This window comes from Centruroides vittatus, unplaced genomic scaffold (genome assembly GCF_030686945.1).
Source record: "Centruroides vittatus isolate TY-2023 unplaced genomic scaffold, ASM3068694v2 contig_2696, whole genome shotgun sequence".
NCBI lineage: Eukaryota > Metazoa > Arthropoda > Arachnida > Scorpiones > Buthidae > Centruroides > Centruroides vittatus.
Window position 1 is genome coordinate 443,132 of NW_027121716.1, and position 25,475 is coordinate 468,606.

The 25,475-nt window shown below is 26.8% G+C and overlaps 1 protein-coding gene across 1 annotated transcript in view; it reads left to right on the forward strand.

Moving 5' to 3' along the window:
• The first annotated feature begins 20,117 nt into the window (after window positions 1-20,117).
• The window catches only part of Pgant1 (Polypeptide N-Acetylgalactosaminyltransferase 1), a 39,604-nt gene continuing 34,246 nt past the window's right edge, over window positions 20,118-25,475 (forward strand). The window contains exon 1 of the mRNA XM_067266205.1: window positions 20,118-20,766. Within this exon, the coding sequence (XP_067122306.1) occupies window positions 20,258-20,766 (509 nt within the window). The 5' untranslated portion in view covers window positions 20,118-20,257. The remainder of the gene's footprint in view (window positions 20,767-25,475) is intronic.

The following is a 25,475-nucleotide window of genomic DNA, read 5'->3' on the forward strand; positions in this document are numbered from 1 at the left end:
AACTTATTTGTACCATTCAAGAAACTGATACGATAGAAAATCGTTAGAAAACGTTTACACACAGAAGGGAAAAAAAAAACATTCCAATTATCTTCAATAATTGGAATATAAGTGTTATTGTATAAATATATATTAGTGAAATTTATTTATATACATCTGAAAATAGAAAAGCGAGTTAATTTAACGCTGTTAACTGTGTGCCTTAAAATATATCGCCGCCCTTTATTTGTTACTGCCAACATTTAACATTTATAAATAAATCATAACGTAGATAATGTAAAACAAATCTATATTTAATGTACACAGTTTATTATCTATCCAAATAAAAAAAAGACTACTAAAAAACATTGCCAGAGATTACAAGCGTACATACACGCACACAAACAAAAGATTAAAAAAAATCATCAAATTCGAAGACAAACTCCTTACATACGATGAATATGTTTGTAAAAAGAAAAAAATAAATATATCATACACGGAAGACGACATTACAAAGTATGTAAAATTCCCAAAATACACGAGAAAAAGTTCTTTACATAAGAGATGAGAATACTCAGCACGAGTTTCTCTAATATCAGAATATAAAAAAAAAAAAGAACGTTGTGTTTCCTAACAAACACAATAGCACATTTTTTTTCAAATATCTTCCTTTACAGTTTGCCGCCATCTGTTGCATAAATTCAGAATTATAACAAGAATATTCTTCCACCTGTCAGGACGAATGACCTTGACGACATCCATGGCGTTCTCTCAGGGTCAACCAGATGCTGTTGGTTCGAGACAGGTACATAGACAGGCAATGGAGTTAATTTTAATGTTTATTCAGTCCTCAATATAAAACTTTACAATATTGGCTTATATGAATTGGGAAGAGCATAAAAACAAAATTTGAAGACCAAAAAACTTAAATGCACTTTTTAACCAGATTGTAGTTTCATTAATTGACAAATTGATCAGAAATTTACATCGATTCAATTCCAAAATTATAAGCTAAAAAGGATTCAATTACACTATGTAAGAATTTTAATCGAGTATTGTTTTAGAAAAATTAATTTTCTTAGATATATTTTCCGTTAGAATCATGAAAACAGATCGAATTGTGTTGATGGCATTAAAAATTTTATTAAATTTTTTATACATATAAAAAGAATTTGCATTCAAAAAGTTTTTAAATCTCACTCAAAAAAGTCGGAAGAGCATTGAAATTTACATTGATCTTCTCGATAACAGGAAAACCACAATTCGGTACGCCTCCTAAAGAAAAACAGCAAGGAAATTTAACGACTTCTAAGTGTATTGATGCTTGAAACTAAGCACTTAAGTTACAAACGAAATGGTTATCGCCGTCACTTCTTCTCTAGTACATATTTCCGGCATACACTCACCAACTACAGTCGTCTATCGTTGTTTAGCAACATAGCCTTGGTAAAATAAAGTATTGTAAACAAAATATAACTTCATTTCGACTTAAATTACCGCAAAAATCATTAACGAAGGTGACATTTTTAAAAACTAAAGCTGTATTTAATCATTTTTACGAGGCTAACTCTTTGTTTAAGTGTAAAACGTGACTTCCTAAATGCATGACTTAAAAATGTATATAACGTGTGTTTATCATCCATAAAAATGTCTATAATATTTAAAATAGATCATATTCTCGTACTTAACCTATTAAAATATACTATATGAAGTTATAGAAGGGTATCCGGAATAATAATTTAGAACTCACATACCGAAACCGTAAAACTTCATTTAAATATGGCTACATGTACAGACAAAAATTGAAAAACTTTCATCGAATCGATGGGGAATTGCAAAAGTTGTTTACTTTTATCGGCCTTCATGCATATTTCATGACTTTGCGACCTTTTCGATTAGAGTGGCGAGGTGTCAATCATTAAATTTCTTGCAACTATTTGAACTATTCGATTAATTCTCTCATAATTTTATAGTAGTTCTACATCACTATCTGTTCCAGTTACGCTGACCTTTAAAACGTTCCTAACAATAAATACAACATAGAGTAGACCTACAATTTTTTTAAACAACAAAAATAGTAATTTTATTATTATTAATATTGCAACTCGAATTTTTTCAGTTCATTTTTATTATTTTCTGAAGGCAGTTACTTCGCACTGATAATTTTCAATTCACGCTACAGATCACATGCCATACTTTAATATGAAAATTTCTATAAAGAACTCGTTTAGTAATTTTTGTTAAAATATTTATAGCGAAAACAACTATTTTTTTGCTTATTTTGCTATTGAACTTCACAATTAAGTCCAATGTGTCAACGTATTATTACTTAAGAATTTTTATTGGTTAAAAAAGAAGTTAACAAAATCATTAATCTATCAAAAATTAATCATATCGTCCCTCTTGTTTTAAACAAAAAAACAAGATGGACGATATGGTTTAAATATTTATTAAAAGTTTATTTCAAAATAAAACTAAGACATTAAATTACCTCTAGGATGTTTCCTCTATGACGATGAAAGGAAAACGTTTCACATATACAAAATATAAAACTGGATAATTTCCAAATCATTACTTGACTTTATTTTTAGACAATTCATACCAATATATTTTAACTTGAATGGAATACAAAATGAACTAAATCGATTGCAAAATCACTTATTCTCCAAAAGATATTGGGAAATAATAAATTTTTAGCCATTAAAACTTGAGTTATGAAGAATATCGACATGTGAGATGTGAGAGAATTGCAAAATACAGTAAATATTTCTAAAATTTAAAACTAAAAAAAATTTTAATTAAAAATTTATCATCTCCTCCATATTAAAAATACCAAAGATTATTTAAAAGATATTTTAAATCGTACAATTCGTCATTAAATTTTATTTATTTTGCATAAGAATGACAAGTATTTAATAGTAAATTGAAATATACTTTTAGCATTATTTTCAGTTTCAAAAAAATTTGAAAAGCAATGTAAATATTTTTACATAAAAATTAGATAGAAATACTGTATTATGTTAAAATTATTCTACGTATATTTAGAAGGGAAATGTACTGTACATAACATTATAATACGCATATTTTATATTTATTTATATAAGTCGTCTCTTTCACATTATTATAAAATAATAGCCTTATCACAGTAACTAATGGTTTTTATTTAAAAGAAAATTTCTCCCATAAACTGAAGAGTAATTCTGTGTTATAAAATATAAAAAATATTTTAATTTTTAAATATTTTTTGTAAACGTTGTAATGAAACAGCACGATTTAAACTTTCATAAAATGAAATATAGAATCTTTAAACTAGTTGCAAACGATTGGAATACTCACATTCAACATTAATCCGAAGAGTTATCGATAAACCTTACAAATTCGCTCTTTCAACCTCCAGTCATCCTTCCAGATACGTATTCAACGATTCCTTATTACAAAATCCACGGAAATCGCACAATTCAAACCACAAGAAAAATAGAGCAAGTTAGAAAGTGTTAATAAACTTCACACGTTATGCCTGCTGGGACGCTTAAGAACTGGGTGAATCAACCAAAGCTGACCTCAATCGATGCAAAAATGAGAAACACATGCGTTACTACCGCTTAACTAATGAACAAAAAAAAAAAAAATTACCAAAACGAAACGGGCTAAGACTGAAGATAATTCATCGCAATAACAAATTTTATTCTTTTACAGGTCACACTCGATACAGACTATTTCATTAGTAAAATCGTCCCATTGACACGATTCATCTACGCAATATTCAAAAGTGTTTATTAATATAATTCTTAATATTAACCACAAGGAAAAATTCGTATAAAGTTCGCTTTGTACGGGTCAATTACATTACGAGATTTCCAAACTCGTTCTTTTAGGCAATATAGTTAATTTTAGATAAGGTGAATATTCAAGTAATTTATAACACCCTCTGCTTTTTTTAAAATTATTTTTTAAACATTTTTTACCTTGTAAGATTCTAAGAAAACAAGTTTTTAATTTGCAAATTTAACGATAAGAAATAATAAATTATTCAAGCTTCTTGACAACCCTCTTCACTGAGTTAATTCGATCTTTAACCTTGACTATCCAGTCCACTACAAATTTTATAATTATAACAACAAAAAAGCAAAAAAAAAAAAAAAAAGAACGAACGACAAATTAATTTATTACTCAAAACTAAACATTAAAAAAACAAAGTATTTTTTAAACTGTGAAATTATCATAATTAATTCGTTGAATGGTGCAGCGTACTGAATTACCTGTTTGTATTTTTAGTGAGTTTTTAACAGTTTTTTTGTACTTAAAACTTTAATTATTTGTTATAAACATTGATCAATCTAATTATTTATTTGATGTTAATAAAATTTCTTTAGTTAATGTCTCGCTTCCCCCAAGCAATGCAAAGATAGTAATAAAGTCTATAAACTAGATATAAAAAGGATCATCATTATCATAAATTAATCACATTTTGATGCATGTTTAATTAATGTATTTACTAGTTTTATTGTTCAGACAATAGAATTTTAAGTGTTATATACTTTATTTCATTTACTTCAGCCTTAACATAATTAAATTAACGAAAATTTTATTTCTATTTTTAAAACTATTAATCGAACAACGTCTACAATACAAATATGACGACCACAACAGAGACACAACTGCGACAAAATATTTGGCTTCTCTAATAAACAATAATTAACTTCATAATCCGTACTCGAGAAGTTAAGTGTAAAGGATATTCAATATAATAAATGATAACTGTACGGTTAATCAGAATTTACTATGGCTTTGAGACAATTTGTTGTGAGCATGATTAATCTAATTTTATACGTTCATTCGTATAATAGCTTGTTTAAAACAAAAAAACTATCACGATTAATCGAATTACACGACTCATCTTTAATTCAATTTCTAAACTTTAATACTTTAAAATGAATAATAAAGATTTACTTTGGTACAGAAGCAAACCACTTTTGTAAATGTGCGATTAATCGAATTACGAGAACTGTAAAATCTGATTATCCGGTTGTAAGAAAAGAGGCTAGATAATCAAATTACCTGTCAACAAAATTTCTCGCATTTTCCAACGTTCAGACAAATTTATACTTTCAAGACGAGATCGAGAATTTGATACTACAGCCATAAAAACTGGAAAAAAAAAGATATCGGTGTGATGTAATAAAAAGGTGTAAAAATCGATTATTCGTGCCTCGATATAATCGAATTTCATACCTTTTCATTAAGGTTACGTAAGAAGCACTTAATTTTGAAGCAGTTACATGACGATTAACTCACAAGTAGTAAATTCTGTAGGTTTTTCGATTATTCGTGCGGTTAGACTTTCACTATAGAAAGTCTAATCGCACGAATAATCGAAAAACCTACGAAATTTCCTACAACAGGTATGACATACTTCTCAAACTTTAAACATTAATCAACAACAAACCTTATAATGGGTTATCTCGCATAATCACAATGTCACATCGAACAGACAAATCAAATTACACATCAATTTGCATAATTAACACCATATTTGGCGGCATTTTTCACTTTCAACCGGCACTTCGCCGGTTGACGTCTCCGGACTTTTCGTATCGTATTACGTTATATTAAAATAACTCGATATATTTTAAAATTAATAAAAATCACAAACTAATTATTTACATATTATAAAATAATAACGTTATTATTAACGTATTTAGACTTACGTCTCGATCACTAGCAACTACGAATATCGATTACGTCGTCGTGACGTCATTCGCCGAGTAGACGATAAAATGTTAAAGAAAACATACGACGATATTTAAAAATTATTTTAAAATCGAATTACTTACCCAATTTCATGATAGGAAAACGAGTCGACATTTCTACTTCTGATAATAGAAACGGTCTACTTTCTTAAGCCACTCCCCAAAATACTTTCAGATTGACCAATGGTAATACTTTGACCGTCTAAGTGCGGATAATTTGAGTAACGGGAGCAAAAACGTTATCGTTAAATCGGTTAGGTGGCTAATCTCATCTCGTTAGCGTTTTTTCTCTTTACCGGTTTTACGATGTTCAAAAGTGCCTGGAGCGATATTAACATCTATAAGTTACTTTTTTAAACTTATTTTTATGTAATTTTTAATTAAAATTAAATTATTATTAACTTTTTTTTTCGATTTAAACCGCCGATTATTTTTTAAAACTATTTTATCACAACTTGTAAAAGGAAGAATTATGTTTCGTCGCATAATTTATTTATAAAGGAAAATAATTAATATCAGATCTTACATAATTCAAAAAATTGTATAAAAATTATTTAACAAAGTTTACTTTCTTGGTATTTAAAAGTTTTTACATATTTCCATATTTTTGTGTTATACAGTATTATTCATATAATTTACCTTAACAAAATTACTTAGTAAATATAAGTACTGTATATTAATTGTATTATATAGACGATTTGTAATTATTTTAATATTTTTACTTACTTTTGCATTATTTTTATTAAATCGCTTCATCGGCGTGGTCTGAGAACATTTTAATAAGTTAGCATTGTTAGCAGCTGTTGTTTGACGTCACAGCCACTTTACGGATGATTAAAATTTTGATATCCCGCCATCTGTTGGAAATTACATCAATTAGTAACTATCTAGATAATTGATAATACAAAATTATAATTGTTTAAAATTTATTTTAATATTTCAAATATATTTTCATTCGACAGAAATTATAGTTTCAGGATAAAAATGTATTTATAATTGAATTATTGATTGTATTTATATATTAATAATTATATAAAGTATTTGGCGCCATCTGTTGTGATTATTTTTTTAATTCATATTAAAATGTTAATGAATGTAATTACATCGAAAAATTTGTTGAATGTAAGTTGTACTGAGGAAAAGTTAAGTCATGCTTACTAATATAATTCAAGACTATTAAAAAATATATATTTTAAATAAGATAATTATACCAATTAAATAATAAAAATAACTAGGATATGTTTTAATAATATGCAACTCACTTTTTTACGCATTAAAAATTTTACAGGAAAAGTAACGAGACAATTTAGTATAATTTTTAAAAAGTCTAAACATTTAATAATAAGATTTAATTTATTTTTCTCCATAGCATGCCATTATACTTGAAGAGCGAAACAGCGCGCATAATTGCCACGTCGCGTCGCGCGCTGATTCTCTATAATTCTAATGATCTATTTTTACATTCAATGCTCTTAATGGAAATAAAAAAAGGAACTAAATCATTATCAGTAAGATATCTGAAAATATAGAAACTTTCCCACAGAAAAGAACGAAGAAAAAAGTGATCTTTTTCTATAGATTGCGGGTCTGTACCACTTGGTATTCCCACACTAAGACTGCTGCAAGGTCTCTCACTACGCTTCGACCATTGAAATACAAATAAATATAATTATCTTCAATATAAAATATATAATCCGAGTGCAAACGCAATGCGATTAAGCACGATGTCTTGTATGTGGGAGAGACCTGTAATCAATGACATAGTCTATGAAAATATTCCTAAATAATATATTAAGATATAATGTGTTATTTTTTTAAAACAGGAAATTGTAAATAATGCTAAAATATTTTTTTAATATTATTTAAAAATTCCTAACCACAATATTCTTCACTGAATTTGATTCATTAGCATAGCTTCAACTGTAATTATCTATAGATTAAAATCAAGTAATTGTTTATAGACCTTGATTATATTGAAACAGAATAATAATAATGCGAATACCATTTTTCGTGTTTTGAACTTTTTCTTTCCATTCTCAAATTTTGTCCCATTTATTCGTCAGTCCTTCGAATCGTTAAAGATGTAATCATTCCATTCTCTCATTCTTCTATGAACCATTCTCTGATTAAACGAAAAAAATATATTTTTTTAATGTATTAACTATCTCATATTTATTACACTATCTATAAAAAAAATTTGTCTTTGATATATCAAGATCCGTAGCTTTATATTACGCCCATTTTATCGATATTGATTTACAGATACAAGATCCCTATTTTAAATAACTAGATATAGTAGTAAATGACATTTTAAATGCAGATATTATTACTAATAATATATCCATTATTACCTTTGCTTTACAAACGATAATCAAACCTTTATTTATACTGTTAGACTCTACTACAGTCAAGTTTTTAATTTTTAGATATAATGTATTAATGATATTTTTTCAAAATATTAACATTATTTGTTATGGCAGAACATATCAAAAATGGCATCGTGTATTTAGATGTTCAGTTCTTTAATTATAAAAATTATGATTCATAATATACAAAATTATTGGCTAGTACTTTCGATAGGTTATTCTTATCGCCTTCAGGCAATCCAGTTGAACAAATTATTAATTAAATCTCACGAATTATAATTTTTATAATTAAAAGATTTAACATCTAACGGTAATTTTTTCGTCCTTTTTGCTGATTAATCTTGGTGTGATCACGTCTTAAACTTGTGATCATGGTACTGTATATTTATATGTATTATATTTTCTTTTCTTTAATAATTGTCTACTAGACATCAAAAGGTGTCTAGTAGATGATTATTTTAAAAAATTATATATAATATATAATACCAAATTCTTTAATATATAAGTTATATTATTTATAATTCTAAATTTTAAAATTATAAATAATTTTAATTTTGTTGTGGCTTTATTTTCAATGTTATTCTATATTCTGTCCAAAATTTAAGATAAATTTCTTCCTAAGAAAGGCAATTTTAAGACTATAGTTTTGTTTTTCCGTATTGAATAAGCTTTATCATTGTCTAATTACTCAAATATTTAAGATATAATATTTAAATATTTTAGCCTTCTTAGCATTTAATTATTAATATGCAAAACTTGATATTTTGGTAAATTATTATTTATTACCTCGATATTTATAAACATTTAAATTAGACTTCTTTAAATATTAATTTAAAATAATAAGGAAAAATCGGTTGTAATGCCTATTAAGTTCGTATAAATAACGTGAATAATAAATATTATAAATATAAATAAATAACATAAATAAATAAATGAAAGATAATTTGGTAGAATAACTTTTTTCTTTGTTTTATACATCAGCGATAAAAAGGTTTTTATCATAAATGCTATTTTCTAATTACATTATATAGGCTTGAATCGATGGCCTTTAATTATTATCTGAAAATATCAAGAAAATTTATATTTAAGTTTTTTGTAATGTAATGAAATTACTTTTGATATAAGATATAAATTCTTATAAGAAAATACGTTGAAATGGATTTTAAAGACCTTCGAACAATTATTTTTTAATTCTAAAGTATTAATAGCAACGAAACTGTAGATGTTATACAGTGCAAAGTTTTTCTAAATTACAGTATAATTTTCGCTTTATAATATTTAGCATACATGACTACCAATTCGTTAAAGTAATATTTTGATTTTATTAATTAAATGAATATATGGCCTGTAGGCAAACACAAAAATATTATTTATTTTCTTTATAATATAACATGCAATATTTATATTAACTAAATAATATGTTTATGTACTGTACGTTTCGTTATTGGCATCCGTAAAAAATTAAAATTCATATTCTGAATACGTAAAGCATATAAAAAGCGAGAATTTATTCACGGAACCTTATTGCTATTTTCATAAACTTTATAACATTACTTGGCATTGATTTGACAGGTATTTCCAGCATATAATGATTGATGAAAACTATTTTTCTTATAATTATTATTATTAGATCAAACGCGTGAATAAATTTGCATTTTAATCTTATTCTAACCGTGCGATACTTAGCCTAAATATTTTCTATCAGAATGAGCCTTAGAGAATGCAATGGCAAATTAATGATAGAATACTAATTGCATTTCACATTAAAGTTCTTTTCATTGATGGTTACTCGATTATTTACTTTATCCAAGTTTCATCTTTGTTGGCTTTATCTAGGATATGTTAACCCACATGTTATAATGGAAATTGTGATTCCGTCCATAAGTTTAAACAAATCACTTTATTATTCCTTCAAAAGAACAAAAAACTTCATTCAATTCTCAAGGACATTCCAGAGTTGTTTTTATCTAATTTGTTTATTAGTAGCTCTATTGTTTTTGAAATTTATTTGACTCTGCTATCTCCGTTTTTTTCCTCTGTATATTAGAATGATGGTCTGTTTGATATCTTTGGTTAACCGCTCTTGTGCAAGTTATCATTGTTTGTTCACTTTCAGTATCGGTTATACACAGTAAAGCTTTATATTCATTGTAATGGACAATAAGGGCGTATCTAGGAAACGCACGTGATGCTATAGTAACCCCTACGTACAGGGCCGGATTAACCAATAGACAAATTAGACAAATGTCTAGGGCCCGTAATTCGGAGGGGCCCGGCTTCAGTGACGAATCTTTCTCTGTTTTAAAACGAGTTAAAAATTATTTAAGAAATTTGATAGGACAGGAAAGGCTGTCTTTAACAATGCTTACTAAAGATACACTCTCAAACGGCTAGATTGATCAATTTTCTGAAATGAAAATCCATAAACTTTTAAATATTTGAAAGGCTGATTAATGGCTAAAATTATATACAGTAAGACCCCGCTTAACGCTGATTCAATATAACGCGGTCTGCTCGACGCCTAAAAAACGCTCAAAATTTATGCTGATTCAAATTAATGCGGTATTTCATTGATTCATATATAATACAATTATTCCCAAACACGAACCAATCAGCAAAAGGTGGCAATTCGTCGTAGCGCTGTACTTTCCTTAAATCTATGTTGTTTTGTTCAATTTTGGAAAAAATATAACATCATGGATGCCATAGGAAATACCGACTTCTCTTGGCAAGAATTAACTGATAAATGCATGAACGGAGTGTGGAGAAACGATGAAAATTCTTGGATACCTCCAGCCATAACGGCTGGAGGTATCCAAGAATTTTCATCGAGAAGAGTCTATCGCTGTATCGTTAGGTTGACAAAATTGTCAACTTAATGGATACAGATGTACACAGCAGGATATTGGGGAGTTACTGCAGGTCTCTGGTAAAAGCCTTACCAACGACGACTTCAAGAACTGGCAGAACAAGGAATTCGTTTAGAACTGGAAAATAGAGATTCTGAAGACGAAGAACCAAAGAACTTGCTACAAATTTCCTTAGGAAAAGTTTGGTAACGATAACCGAAATCGTTGATCAAATTGTAGCGAATGATCCAGATTTTGATAGGAGTGCCAAAGCAAAACGAGGCATTTTTGATGCGATCTTCTGCAACCGACATTTGCTTAAGGAAAGAAAAAGAAAACGCCCAATGAAACTACAGGACTTCATCGCAAAAAACAAGTTTATGTTATTTAACATATATTATTATGCGAAAATTTATATAAAAATAACTTAAAATTATAGTAAAATTGCTTATTTTTTGGTCGCGTGTTCCCCTATCCCTATTTACTCTGTTAAAGTGGTCTCGTTTAACGCTGTTTCGCTTAGCGCTTTGTCGTCTAGGAACGCATCCCCCGCGTTAAGCGGAGTCTTACTGAACTGTACATTTCTCATTGTACCAGAAACTCTTTTGTTGTACAATTATTATTGTATTAGTGTTTGTATTCTCTATTATTAATAAAAATTTTAAGTGACATTATTTAAGATTTGTTTACAAACAACTTATTTATATGGAGCCCCAATTTAAATTTTGTCTAGGGCCCGCTAGACGCTTAATCCGGCGCTGCCTACGTATCAAAAACAATCAATTTTGTTGCTTTAAATACTAAGACAAATTTAACAGTACGCATCGCTTGTCTTCAACATCCTCTTTTGGATCATACCGAGTATAGTATAAGTAAATAAACTGAGTGTAGTAAAATATTATTTGTTGGCTTAATAACACGGTATTCAAAATTAAAGTTTGTCATTTAATAGAATCTAGAGATATAGGTCCAATACTTATCTCATCATGTTATTTTTAATATGATAAATTTATTTTTATAGCTAAAATTGGCAAACAGCTCTACAATATGCATCTGACGTCTCATATTTAAGATCAGTAGAAAGCGAGATTATTATTTCCTGTTGAAAATGAAAAATAAAAACATCGCAGTCTACCAATAAAAAACCAAACTGCGAGATACTAAGGGAGTTTATAGTTATAAAAATATCTCTGCAGTTCTCTTCAACCATTTATTTCAAGCAAAATCGTATAACAAAGAACTTTATGAGAATAACTTATATACAAAAAAAAAAAAAAAAAAAAAAAAAGTAATATTTTATATTAATCTCTGTTTGTCACAAAAATTTGCGTTTAAACTAGTTCAGACATCAATATTTCTGAAGTCAAAAACTAATATGACAGCGTTCTTTTTACAAATGGGTCTCAATCCAGTTTATATTGACTAATTTTCGATTTACAACTGAAAAGAACAGGAAACTCGTAATTATACTTCCAATACCAGGAACAGAAACAGCTCTGATGATAATATAGGCTGCTGTTCTGAGGCAACATCGTATTAAACATGCATATGTCATTCCCACTCACGAGTCAGAAGATATCTGATTAGCATTAAGCTCGATTTAACTTCTTGCGTGTAGCGTCTAGCGTGCAGAAAAATGACGTCAATTTGACTTCATATCCACCCTACGCAAGTTTTGGATAGCGTGGATGTGACATCAAATTGACGTCATTTTGCTGCACGCTAGATACTACACGCAAGAATTTAAATCTAGCTTCGTAGGGACGATATTTTTAAGTCTTAAATAATGTTTATCAATTACTGTTGGATCCAAATTTTTTATTGGTGACGTTAATGCACATTCGCATAATATTCAGCTCGTCAGCCAAATTCTTAAGATTATGATATTTGAAGAAGAAATTAGCAAGCCAGATTTTTAGACTCGAAACTAGATATCGAGATACTGCATCGAGATATTCTGCGCATAATTGCAACTTATCGGCTCTTTCCAGAATTCATTATGAATTAAATATTTCTCTTTGAGGAATGTAATTTACTGTCTGCGAAACGGATCAACAACCTTATAATCAGCATGACCATCATTATAAAAGTTGTTTGGCCGTGAGAGTTATTCATATTCTCTATTAACTATACGCAGTGATGACATCTGATATGTTAATTTGGAATCATGAAAAATGAAGGCTTATTGCTATATTAAACTAACGTTTCTTACCCTTATAACACATACAGCCCATGTATATGTATAGCCTACACTAAAGTTTAATATATTCTATGATATAAAAAGTATACTATATTATATTCTATTGTAATAGAAAGATTACCTAAATCGAATAAAAATTTATATAGTAATTTGAGTAATTTATCAAAGCTTATAGAATAATATGCGTAACACCAAGCATATATAATTTTTATTAAACATATATTACATATATTACGTGAATAATTTCCATTTTAGATTTTGAATCATTCTGAAAATCAATAGTCATGATATAAATAATTTCGAATATAAAATTATTTATGTGATGAGACATAGTCATTGATTTTCACACTTCTACAACTATGAAACTCATACTCTATACATCTTCAAATAATTAAAGGGATATTTTAAAACTGCTTTGTTATTCATATTTTACCAAGGTGATGCAATTTTAACATAACGAAGACTAAAATGAGAAAATTATGATTGGCCTACAAGTTCATTGTTTCTTGAATAATCCAATTTAACGAAGTTTTTAGAGAACTATCAACGCATTACAATTAAGCACGCCGTTTTCAGAATATATTGATACATATACATATACATACACGTATATATCAATAAAGATTCAATCGATTTTTTTTATAAAACAATAATAAACGTATTATTAGTTGCTTTTTATCCTATTTCAGAATTAATATTCTTAATAGCTACTTTTAAATTTGCTATTATTTAAAAGTAGCTATTAAGAATATAAATAATAAATTTATGGTATGTATTATGAAGAAAATAAGATATTGATAACATATGACAATTTTTATTACATAAAATTAATGAATTAATAGGCTATATTTTGTTTGATTGGAAACTAATCTAAATTTGTTTAAGATTAGATAAGATCATAATGACTTTATTGTGTTCAATATTAATTTAATTTTAAATTAATTGATTAATCTATGAATTTATCAGTAATTAAATAATATTGATTAGTAGCTATGATATATATTTGCACAACCGATTCTAATCTACTTAATTAATTAAGATGTTTCTGATACCATCGTACATATCTTAATTGAAATAATTTCTTGATAACATCTTATATCTTGTACAAGATATCATTAATTTTGAAAGATTAATTTTTCGCATTTAAATTATGAACTTATAACTCCCAAGATAGCAAAAACTTTTATATTGACTTCACATAAAATTTCCATTTAAAATTTATATAATAATTTATGTAATAGTAAAAAACAAAATAAGTAATAAAGCAATTGTTGGATCTTAATTTGCACTGTTTTTAAGCGTTAAATAGATAATGCGGTTGTTATTTAATAGATTATTAATTCTAAATTTATTTTATATGTTCAACTAATTATAGTTCTGTTTAAAACACCTCTTTATCAAATCTATTAATTACTTTTTCAATAAAATATAAGATGTACTTTTTCTGAATGTAAGAAATATGTATTTACAGTATAGGCTAAATGTTATGTCTAAAGTCCTGGATACATTTATAATTAATTAATAGATTGACATTCTAAAATAAAAAATTTAGGTTTGTTTATAGATTTTTACGAAGTTTGCGTAGGTTTTTATGAATTTTCCGAGTAATCACGCTATTCCAAATTTTTCTATCCATAAAAAAATTCAGGTTCGAATAATGATGTGAAACAGTCTTAACTTTGCACGGTTATATCAGGTTAAAGGCATCGTCTCAATCGTGTAGATTCTATTTGACTTGTTTTCTTTTCTTTTTTAAAAAGAGGACCTGTTTACATAAAAAATGACTGGGTAGAAGAGTGAAAGATGACAGCCCTACAATTGAGGCCTGTGATTTCTCATATCACAAATCTAATCCAATCCAACGAGTTTATTATTAATTTTTCTATTAAGATTACTTTCATACAATGAACAAATTACGTTATTTTTAGTTTATTTTTTATATTAAAGATATTTAAATACCGTAAATCTATAAATAAATTTCCTATTTCTTCTTCATTCCATTATCTTGGATTTTAAACGATAAACTTTTTATGGATCTTGGGTATTTTATACCAATTCTATTAAAATAAAATAAATTTACTTTTCTTACAATTTAGTATTAAAAATTTTATTCTTGGAATGGAATACTTAGTTTCTGGTATTGGATAAATTTATTAATAAAAAAGAAAAGAATGGGGGTGCTGTTGAGTAACCGTCGCTGCTGATGACTTTTTGTAAGAGAAACTGTTAACATTATTTTATATTAAATTATTGTGTTTTTTTTTTTTTTTTTACATGATTTGCCACTTAAGTTGATACGTCCTTGCTTTTGTGTCATTTTGTGCTATTATTAGTTTTACTTTTTTCGGAAATGTTTTCACGTACTCCTCCGGGAGTGTTAAATCACACCCAAGAAGAACGGAAGGGAATTAAACACCATCGTTCACCGAGTGATCCCGGTGCAAAATATCCAAAATTGGAATATTATTTTAAGAGACAATCTCCTCCGGATTCAGATAGAGAAGAAATGTCATCCTTACGGCAATATTTGGAGTCTACCTTGAGTGCAGTAATGATGCAGTTGAAGTGTATCGAAGTTAGGCTCGCCAACTTGGAAATGGCTAACCAGTCAACATTGTCCTTGGTAAAGACACTGGAAACTGACTTTGCTAAAGTTTGTTCGCGATTAGACAAAGTGGAACAGCAACAACAAATTCCTGTGGACGCCATTGGTGAGTTACACTCCTTTGCCTACGATAGACGAGTTAATGCTTCCAACAGAAGCAATTTAATGTTGTTTAATTATAGTATTCCGCACGAGTTAGACATGAAGGATCATATTGTTAATTTACTATCTAAGAAATTGGATGCGGCTGACCTATCGGGACATAATATTGTCAGTATTTCCCGTTTGCGGGGTAAAGCTCGGGAATTCTATTGTATCCAGTTATCGTCTTGGAAATGTCGTAATTATTTACTGCAAAAATTTCGAACGAAAATTCAACAAGAAGGTAGGGAAAGACCGGTAAAGTTTAGACTGGGATCTTTCGTTTAATTCGCGAGTTCGCCGTAAAAACTTGGTTACTTTTTTAAAAGACTATCGGGAAGCTGGTCGTCGTGTTTTTTTGCGAGATGACGTATTATACCATTGTATGCTGACGATAAGAGATTTACGTATTCCATCTCGGGGCAGCGATTAATAGAAGTTCCTGTCTCTTTTTTATTTTGAACTTTCCTTCCCGTAAAAGCGAAGGTTTGGAGAGACTTCCAACTTTATCGTGTCCGGTCCAGTCTAGTTCAGGTTGTTATTCGGATTCGTTGTTTTTTTGGAATTGCTGTGGGTTTGGCAACAAGCGCTCACTGTTGGATTAATAAAAAAGAAAAAAAACTAACTCGTAAATTAACTTTAATGTTAAATAGAAAATAAAAATATAAATTAAGATACTTTGCATACGGTGACCAGAAAATATATTTGTAGTTCATAGCCTATTCGAATTTAAATTCGTAAACGTGTATTCTATACATAGCCTATAATACGAAGCGTTATATTACTTTATGGTTCTAACAGTAAATATTAAGAAAATTGATTTTTCGAAACCTAAAAATTTGAGTAAATTAAATTTTAATTGTGAACTTAAAAATGTGTGTGTACATTAACAGACGTTGCTTTGACAGAAACCTCTTTTTACATAGTGTGATTACTGAGACCCTTCGTTCGCAATTAAGTCTATGTACTGTATTTTCAAGTTTTATATAGTATTGTGAGGATGTTCAAGATTGTCGAAAACTTTTATGAGGTCCGGGGTAGGTGTGTCTCTTTTAGTCTTTTTGTTTTGCGAACAACTGAAATACTAGAACGCTTCTTTATTAATAAAAGACAGTCATAAAGATTTTATTTTCTATTAGTAAAAATAACTTTAATTTTACAGGTGGCAGGAATCACTACGGTCCTCCCAAGTTTTCTCCGGGCCCAAGAAAAACTCCTCAGTTTTCTCTTCCTCTCGACGGCCCTGAGAATATTACAACAGTAATGGGGATATTGAAGCACAAAAGTATGTTTATAATTATTGGAAACAATAATATCTCATATTTCAAAAGCAGATGATCGGATGGCTTAATCAAGAGAGACGAACTTTTTAGAGTTCGACGTGCCAAAAGTAGGCATATTTAACTTTTAAAAAGTTTGTTTCGAAACAATTTTAAAAACTATTTATAAAGAAATTAAGTTAAATACATTCTAATTAAAATAAATTTTTAAAAAAACTGAATGAAGAGATGAAGATGATAACTGAATAGAAAATCAGAATGAAAAAGAAAGGAAAGTAAGATAAATTGAATTTATATAATAATAATTAACGAAATTGCAAGCTTTGTTGCATGCCAGGCAAATTCTTTTGACGTGCCACTTGGGGCATGCATACCATAGACCAACCTATGATATACGTATTCAATCCCTAATCCCTATCTCTATTCCTGCCTAGAAGGTAACACTTCAATCTGCATATTTGGATCGAGTCACTAGGTCAGAACCCAGAAATTTTCGTGATCTGACGTGGATGCATCGAGCCCAAGGCTATCTTTCCCAATAGACTGAGTGGGTTAAAGCCTGAGGCAGCAAATATTTTTAAAATATCAAATTATTTTTCTCGCAAAGATTCTTACAGCTATATAAAGATAATTTTAGTTAAAATAAATAAATAAATAAATATATATATATATAATGCACTTTGCTAGTAAATAACTGGTAAATTTTTCTGAGAGAGACATTAATTTTTAAGGTAAGTTTATAGTTTTTAATAATTTATCAAATAAATACAATTATGAATTTAATTTTAATTATTAAAAATATTTCTAAACTTAATACGCTGAAGAACATTTTGAGTTATACAGTATATACGCGGCTTATAACTTCTATGTCTTCTAATACGTTTATGTTTTGAAAAAAAATCGTGTCAGAACAAAAGTAGATAGTGTAAAAGACAAAAAATTTTAATTCAAAAATTTTATTATTTTATAAAATTATGATGTAATAAAGAAATTTATCTTCTATAAATATTTTTAAACTTATAATTCTATATTGAAAATGGCATTTGAGCAAACAAAATAGCAAACATCCTCTCTAAGTTTCGATATAGAATAATTAAAATAAAAAACTAAGAAATGAAATTCTTTAATTTGTATAACCTCCTTTTTTTCAAATTTTGCTATCATTAATAACAACCTTTAAATACGGATATGTAATACATATTATGTTTTATCTACTACTGTAAATGTAGAAGAACAAAATTTATTTCATTTTTATCGATCAAAATTACTAATATAAATGTATTTCAGTTTTTTTTTTTTTCGTTTTATTCTTTTCATCCAGTGAGTAACAAGAGGGCCTTTTTTCATACCCATCGTGGGTTCGACCCGGCTCATCAAGGGGTGACCGGATGGTGAGGGACGAAGCCCAATATCTGGGACAGATCGCCCATAAAAATTCCTGAAGATTTTTGACTGCCTTGGTTCGATTCTGGGTTCCACAGAGCGAATGGCTGACACTCGGCCCTCTGGCCTTCTATACAGTTAAGTTAATGGCAGAAAAACTAAAGATTTAATTTCTTTTCTTTTGTTAAGTATTAAGACACATCACAAAATTAAATTAATTGTTAAACGTATAATAAAACTAATGTATTACTAAGTTATATTTATGATAACTCAAATATTTTAAAATATTCTATTTGAAAATTAATACGCGTATCTTTTTGCTTACTGCAATAAATTTAAAACTTGCTCGATAAATAAAGAATTTAGCATAATTTCTCTGTTGATTACTGTATTTCAGTAGCGATAGAATGAATCTTAATGCATTGTTATTAGATTATCGAAGCGGGTCAAACTTGAATGAATAAAAACAGATTTAATAATTGTTATTATTGCAATCTGTCAATTTTACGTTGTGCAGTCAGGTTAAACAGTGCAAGGTAGTCACTGCATGCTTTTCTAACATCTTTCGCCACAAGGCCAATGATGTGTCCAGCCCTATTAAACGGCTGGACGCGCTATTAATCTTTAATATTAACGTGATGAGTTTATTTTGATTCTATTTAGTTAGCTGAATTGTGCAAAATCGACATTTTTATTGGTTAAATTTAAAAATTCTAATTTTTTCTTACGATTTTTTATAACTAAATCTTTCAAATTACTAAATAAAATTAACAATTTTAACTGGATATTATAGAAATATATTGAATATTTAATTTAAAATGCTACAAATTTATTTAAAATATATAATTGAGCATATTTTAAGAACATGCTCGTATTTTATTTTAATTTTAAAAGTTGGGAATCTATTTATTATTTCTGATGCTATTAAAAATAGTCATTGTGAAGAAATTTATTAATGGTAGATAGGCGCACACCTTTAGGAACGAAGAACGCATAGGTTTTTGAATAGGATTTTGAACAGGACCATCATAATAAGAATACAGTACATTGCCATGCCGTCACCAGTTGACTTTTTGAATGATTTTAAATAATAGTAGGATGCCGAGGCGATAAATTAAAGGTATCAGACTGTTGGACTGATAGAATCAGAGTTTAAGTTCGAATCAACTCAGAAAGTTTTAGAGATGGCTGATCTGGATATGTTGGGCCTGGTTACCGCTATGAAGAGTGTGACCAAAACTACGGTGGGTATGATTAGAAGACCCTCTTTTAATTTTAACTCTTTCTGGCCGTGGAAATAGTTAAAATTAAAAAATAATAAATTGATAAAATCAAGAAAAAATTAACATATCACTTATTAATAGAATTATAAATACAGTACTTGTTTAATAAAATTTATATTAATGTGTTAAATAAAACTTAAATCTTATAAAAATCTTACAAAGTTAAAATAAAACTTTGTAAAATTAATGTATTTATAAATACTATTAAAGTAAAAAAAGCTAAGAAAATAGTTCTATGTTTTCGAAAAAATCATTTTGTCCAGAAGAGGGCGTTAAATAGTTCCGGCGGGAAGTTGCCAACGTGGTTGTCACGTGTCGTATCATCTGTTATTCTGAATCTCTATTGACATGGAATGCAAGTTGTTGTCTGACGGGTTGTGTGTGTTCCTTCCAGTCACGTACCAAATATGAAAGTCTGAAAATGCTCTTTAGACGACGTAAGTTAACGTTATTGAAACTAGTACTGATCTTTTCTATTGTTATTTGTATATTATTTTGGTTGTTACAAGTTCGTCGAAATGATTTGCAAAATGTCAATGAAAAGAACGAAGTACACGTGGTCGAATTTAAAAGTTCACAAAACGAAATCCCACAGAATAATCACATTCAGGACAAACGTGCTTCAGAGTTAAAGCAAAATATTCATAAAAGTGAATCTAATTTAGGTATCCTACAAACAAAATCTTCTCGTGACAAAAAAAATCAGATGAATATGGGTATTTTAAAACATCCGGAAGAAAAGCCAATCGTTTCTAATGCTGATGATATTATGAACGTTATTCCGGGTTTAGGTGAGAATGGTGTTGCTGTCCATTTAAGCAAAAAGGAGCAAAAGGAAGCTGATAAATTATTTAATCAAGCTGCATTTAATGTTTATCTAAGTAATAGAATTTCCTTGAATAGAAGTGTTCCAGATCCAAGGCATCCTATGTAAGTAATTATTTTTTCATTAAAATAAATCTTTTATTTTAATGATATATTTATATATTTAATGATAATGATAAATAGATATTTTTTAATTTTCATTTCTATTGGAAAAAAAAGAAAACACAATACCAAACAAATTTACTATTGAAAATAAGATCTAATATAAAAAGTAAAAGATGTCTTGGATTTTTAATATCTACAAATTTCATTAACTTTAGGTTTGTTTATTATTATATTTAAGTTAATAGTTAAATGTATTCAATTTTTGATAAAGTTATATCACTACTAGTATAAGAATTCTGTTTAATGGAGAGACCACAATTTTAATTACCAAAAATGTAAAAGAATTGTAGGTCATCCTTAGCATTTCAATGACTGGTTCATTATTTATAGTCTGAAATTGCATATTGTAATTGAGCATAATCTTTACATAGAACATAAATATGATGCAGTCATCTATCAGTTATATTTTGTAGAATTTAGGTTCAGTGAATTTTGAGATCCAAAGTTCAAAAACAACAAAGTTAAATGATTCTTTCAGTTAAATATAATACTAGTTAATATTACTAATTTTACTAGAAAAGAATCATTTTAACTATATCTAAATTTTACTAGTTAGCTTTACTTGTTATGAAACTGCAGAAATCATTTTATTTAAATTTTAATTTGTTTGGAATTGTAGTATAATAATATAAATTATTATTATTTTTTTTTTTGCAAAATATGCTATAAAGTTTTATATTATAATACATTTAAATTTTCAAATTGTACTGTCTTAGAGATTTAATGAAAATCAAGGAATTATGAAATATTGATATTATTTTACAATTCTCCTTTTTTCCATAATTTTATTTATTATTTAGTATCAGTTGTTTCTTAAGTTTTTATTTTAATGATACTTTTTTTGGTTGGATACATAATTAATTCACTTTTATTAATAATTTTTAACTGAATTAAAGACTAATATTTACCACAAACTATTTAATATAAAAAGAAACACTTCCAACTACTTTTAATGATAATCTTCAAGTTTATAATCATTTGAGTTTAACAATAAATTCAAAAACATTTTAAATGTTACAGACACACATACTCTACAGGATACACACATTCACAAAAAATTTATATGATCAAACAAAGATTTTAGAAATATAATATATAAACATTAAAGTTAAATAATCAAACATTTATTAAATAATTTAATGGAAATTTTTGATTGACAGTAATGATTATATAGAATCAAAGCATTAGCCTATTCTTTTTTTACTTTTTAATGTTGTAACTAAACATTATATTGGTATCTTATATTGAAAATGCTTATGGGGAAAAACTAATCATTTAACATCTGTAAAGTTTCATAACAGGACTTTAATGAATGATTGTATATTATCAATATTATTATATTTAAGATGTTTAAATAAAAATTAATCACGTATTCAAATTGAAGTGAAAATAAAATACAATATTGTTATTTTTATTCTGAACGATGATTTCACTCTTTGCACTTTTTTTATAATATATAGTTTTTATATATATGCCTGTAATGAATTATTATATAACCTAAATCAGGTCAGAAAGATAATTTTTGAATTTTTTAAATTAATCATTTAACAACTTTTTCATTAAATAATTTCAGATATTATTGATACGTATCATTGCCTATCATTTGCCATAGAAAAAGAGAATACATTTCTCACAATACGAAAAGCTAGAAAATTATAGTTGATAAATGACTAAAATAAGAATAACTATCCAATAAAAAAACATTTAATTAAAATCTTGATGATCAACAATAAAAGGTACCGTGATATCAAATATTTCAAGTTGAATCTATTACTAAAGGCCACATTTATATTTACAGAGATTTATATAGGGACAGAAATTCCAGTTGTATTTTGACAAAAATATATAAACTTGAAAAAGTATTTAACTAACTACAAATAAGAAAGATCATATCCCTTGCTTTCCTGATATTTTGAAGGATATTCTATTTGATATTACAAAGGATTGAAAAATCTGTATTTTATGTTTAACAGTGGATTATGCTACACAATCCACTGTAATTGTATTTTTGAATTAAATAATGTTTTGGTATCAACAGAACTAAATGCTATAAATTAATAATTAGAAGTAGTATCTTTATAAAATCATAAAATTAACCAAATTATGTTTGCTTAATTGATGCTATAATAATTGTTTCGTATTTAATAAATAAAATTTTGATAAAAGAACAAATATAAAGTGTAACCAATATTAAAAAAATTATTAAATGAGACAATTTTTATATACCTTATTATCATTAGGCATTTTTATGAAAATAATATATGCTTAATTTTAATGTCTATTGTTACTGTTGCATATAGTTGTTTTTATGACTTCTGATAACAATAAGAGCAATATGAAAATATTTAATAATAGGAATCACCTCTGTATTACCAATAATTTTAACAAATTCAGCAAATAAATATCATGCTAAGTAACAAAGTAACTAAGGCAAATATTGTTATTAAATAAAATATAATGCCTAAATTAACAAAATGAAATTTAAGTGTGAAAAATTAAAATTCACAATAAATTCATATATAAATATATATTGTACTGATAATTATTTTATTTATATAGGTAATATGATCCAAAACATTATGAACTATTTCTGTGAGATTCAATAAAGTATTTCATTTACTGATTAATTTTATGCAAATTATATTGTATTTTATATTATTTTATATAGTGTATTTATAGTCTAAAATTACTAACTTAAGAAATAAATTAAGATCCAAAGTGTTAAGTTATCAGTTTATTAAAAAAATTCAGTATGAAATATTTCAAAGTAATTAATTTATAATTGGTATTAATATAATATATAATGATAAAATTATTGTATATTAAAAATAATAAAATGCTTTCTAGCCAAACATAGCTAAAAACCAATTATTTTCAGGCTAGAATTAAGCTAATAATAATTTTTAAAAAATTAGCTTAAGTCTAGCTTAAAAATAATCTAATTTCTAGATATGTTTGTCTATTGAAACCTATTAAACTTTTATTAGCTCTTTAATATGTTTTAAAGGTACTTCTCTGTTAATGGGACACTAGTCAATATATACAGTACTGTACAGTGTAAAAAAATTGCTATTTTATTATGTTAGAATACATTTCAATAGAAATAAACTTTAATAGTATAAGTGATGTCAAACATCGTAACAAAAAAGATGCAACGCAGATCAAGAATTTAACAACTTTTAATTTTTTTTGTTTTGTTTTAATCCATCTTTGTGATTTTATTCAAGTTTTAATTATTTTGTGTTTTATTAAATCTACTTGACTTTTATTACTCTTGTGCTTTTCAATTATGTCAATAAAATGACACCGTTATGCATCAGATTACAATTACAACTGGCGTCCCATTAACAGAAAAGTACTGTTTTAATAAAGGATTTTTTTAAATGTGAGATTTTCTGTATACTGCTAGTATTATTTCTTTACAAAGCTTAAGTAATATTTATTTTCGACTTTAGAATTAATTTTATCTATTTAAAATGTGATAAATAATCTATAGATTTGTTATTTTTCAAATGTTGTCCATATGAAAATTAACAGCTGCTGCTGAATTTTTCATTTATAGCTACAAAATAGTCTGAAAATTTCATTAAATAAAATCAAATTATATATATATATATAAAATCTATGCATAAATTTAAAAATTTATGTAACAAAATAGTATAAGATGCAAATTTTATTGTAATAAAACTTTATAAAATAATAAGTAGAAATTATTCTATTTAATATGTAATTTTGTGTTATAGGAAATTTAAAAATTTTATTCCATTATCACAAGCTTAATAGATAATAAGTTTTAATATAATAATTAAAAGATAACTTTAAATAAGGTGTTTTTTTTCTTCTTTGACAAAATGAAAACATACATTTCTATACGTAGATATTTTATTATTACATTAATTAATTCTTCATTTATAGTATAATCACTGATAAATGAATATTTTCATAAATAAAAAATTAAAAGAAATTCAGCTATATTATGAGGAAAAGATTAGATTAAATTATAGTTTTGTTACATTAAGTTTTTAGGAAAAACAAAAGAATTTTTAAAATTTGATGCACTTTAATATTGTTTTAAATAATAGTATAAATAATACTTTAATGACTTATTTAAGAAAAATTTAAAACTTTTATTGGAAATTCTAAAGTACAGTAGTTGATGTTCAGCTATTTTTTCTTTTGTTTTCTTTCAGGTTAAAAATAGCTTATTTTTAGCTTCATTGATTTTAGCATAAAAAAATACAGGTAGTTATGGTAATTTGACTGAAAATGCAGTTAATTCAAGAATGCTTAATCGTAAAATTGATTTATAGTTAATTTAAAAGTTTAATAAATGAGATAAATATATGAAAAATCTTTATTTTGTTCTGAAACTAAACTAACAATCCTAAAAGTATTTAATTTTGTTTTATTTAATATTTAAAAATCAGAATTAAATAAGGACTACTGTTGTGTTATTGGAAAAGGTTTTGTACATTACAAGAAAAGATGTTATTCATTTATCAAATACCAATATATTGGAATTTAGATTTTTTATTGTAATATACTTGTAAATTCTACTTAGCATTTATTCAGTTTTTTTACATTGCAATTTTTTAAGAAATGATTGCAATGTAAAAAAATTTAATAGGTAAAATTGTTCAAAAAATAAT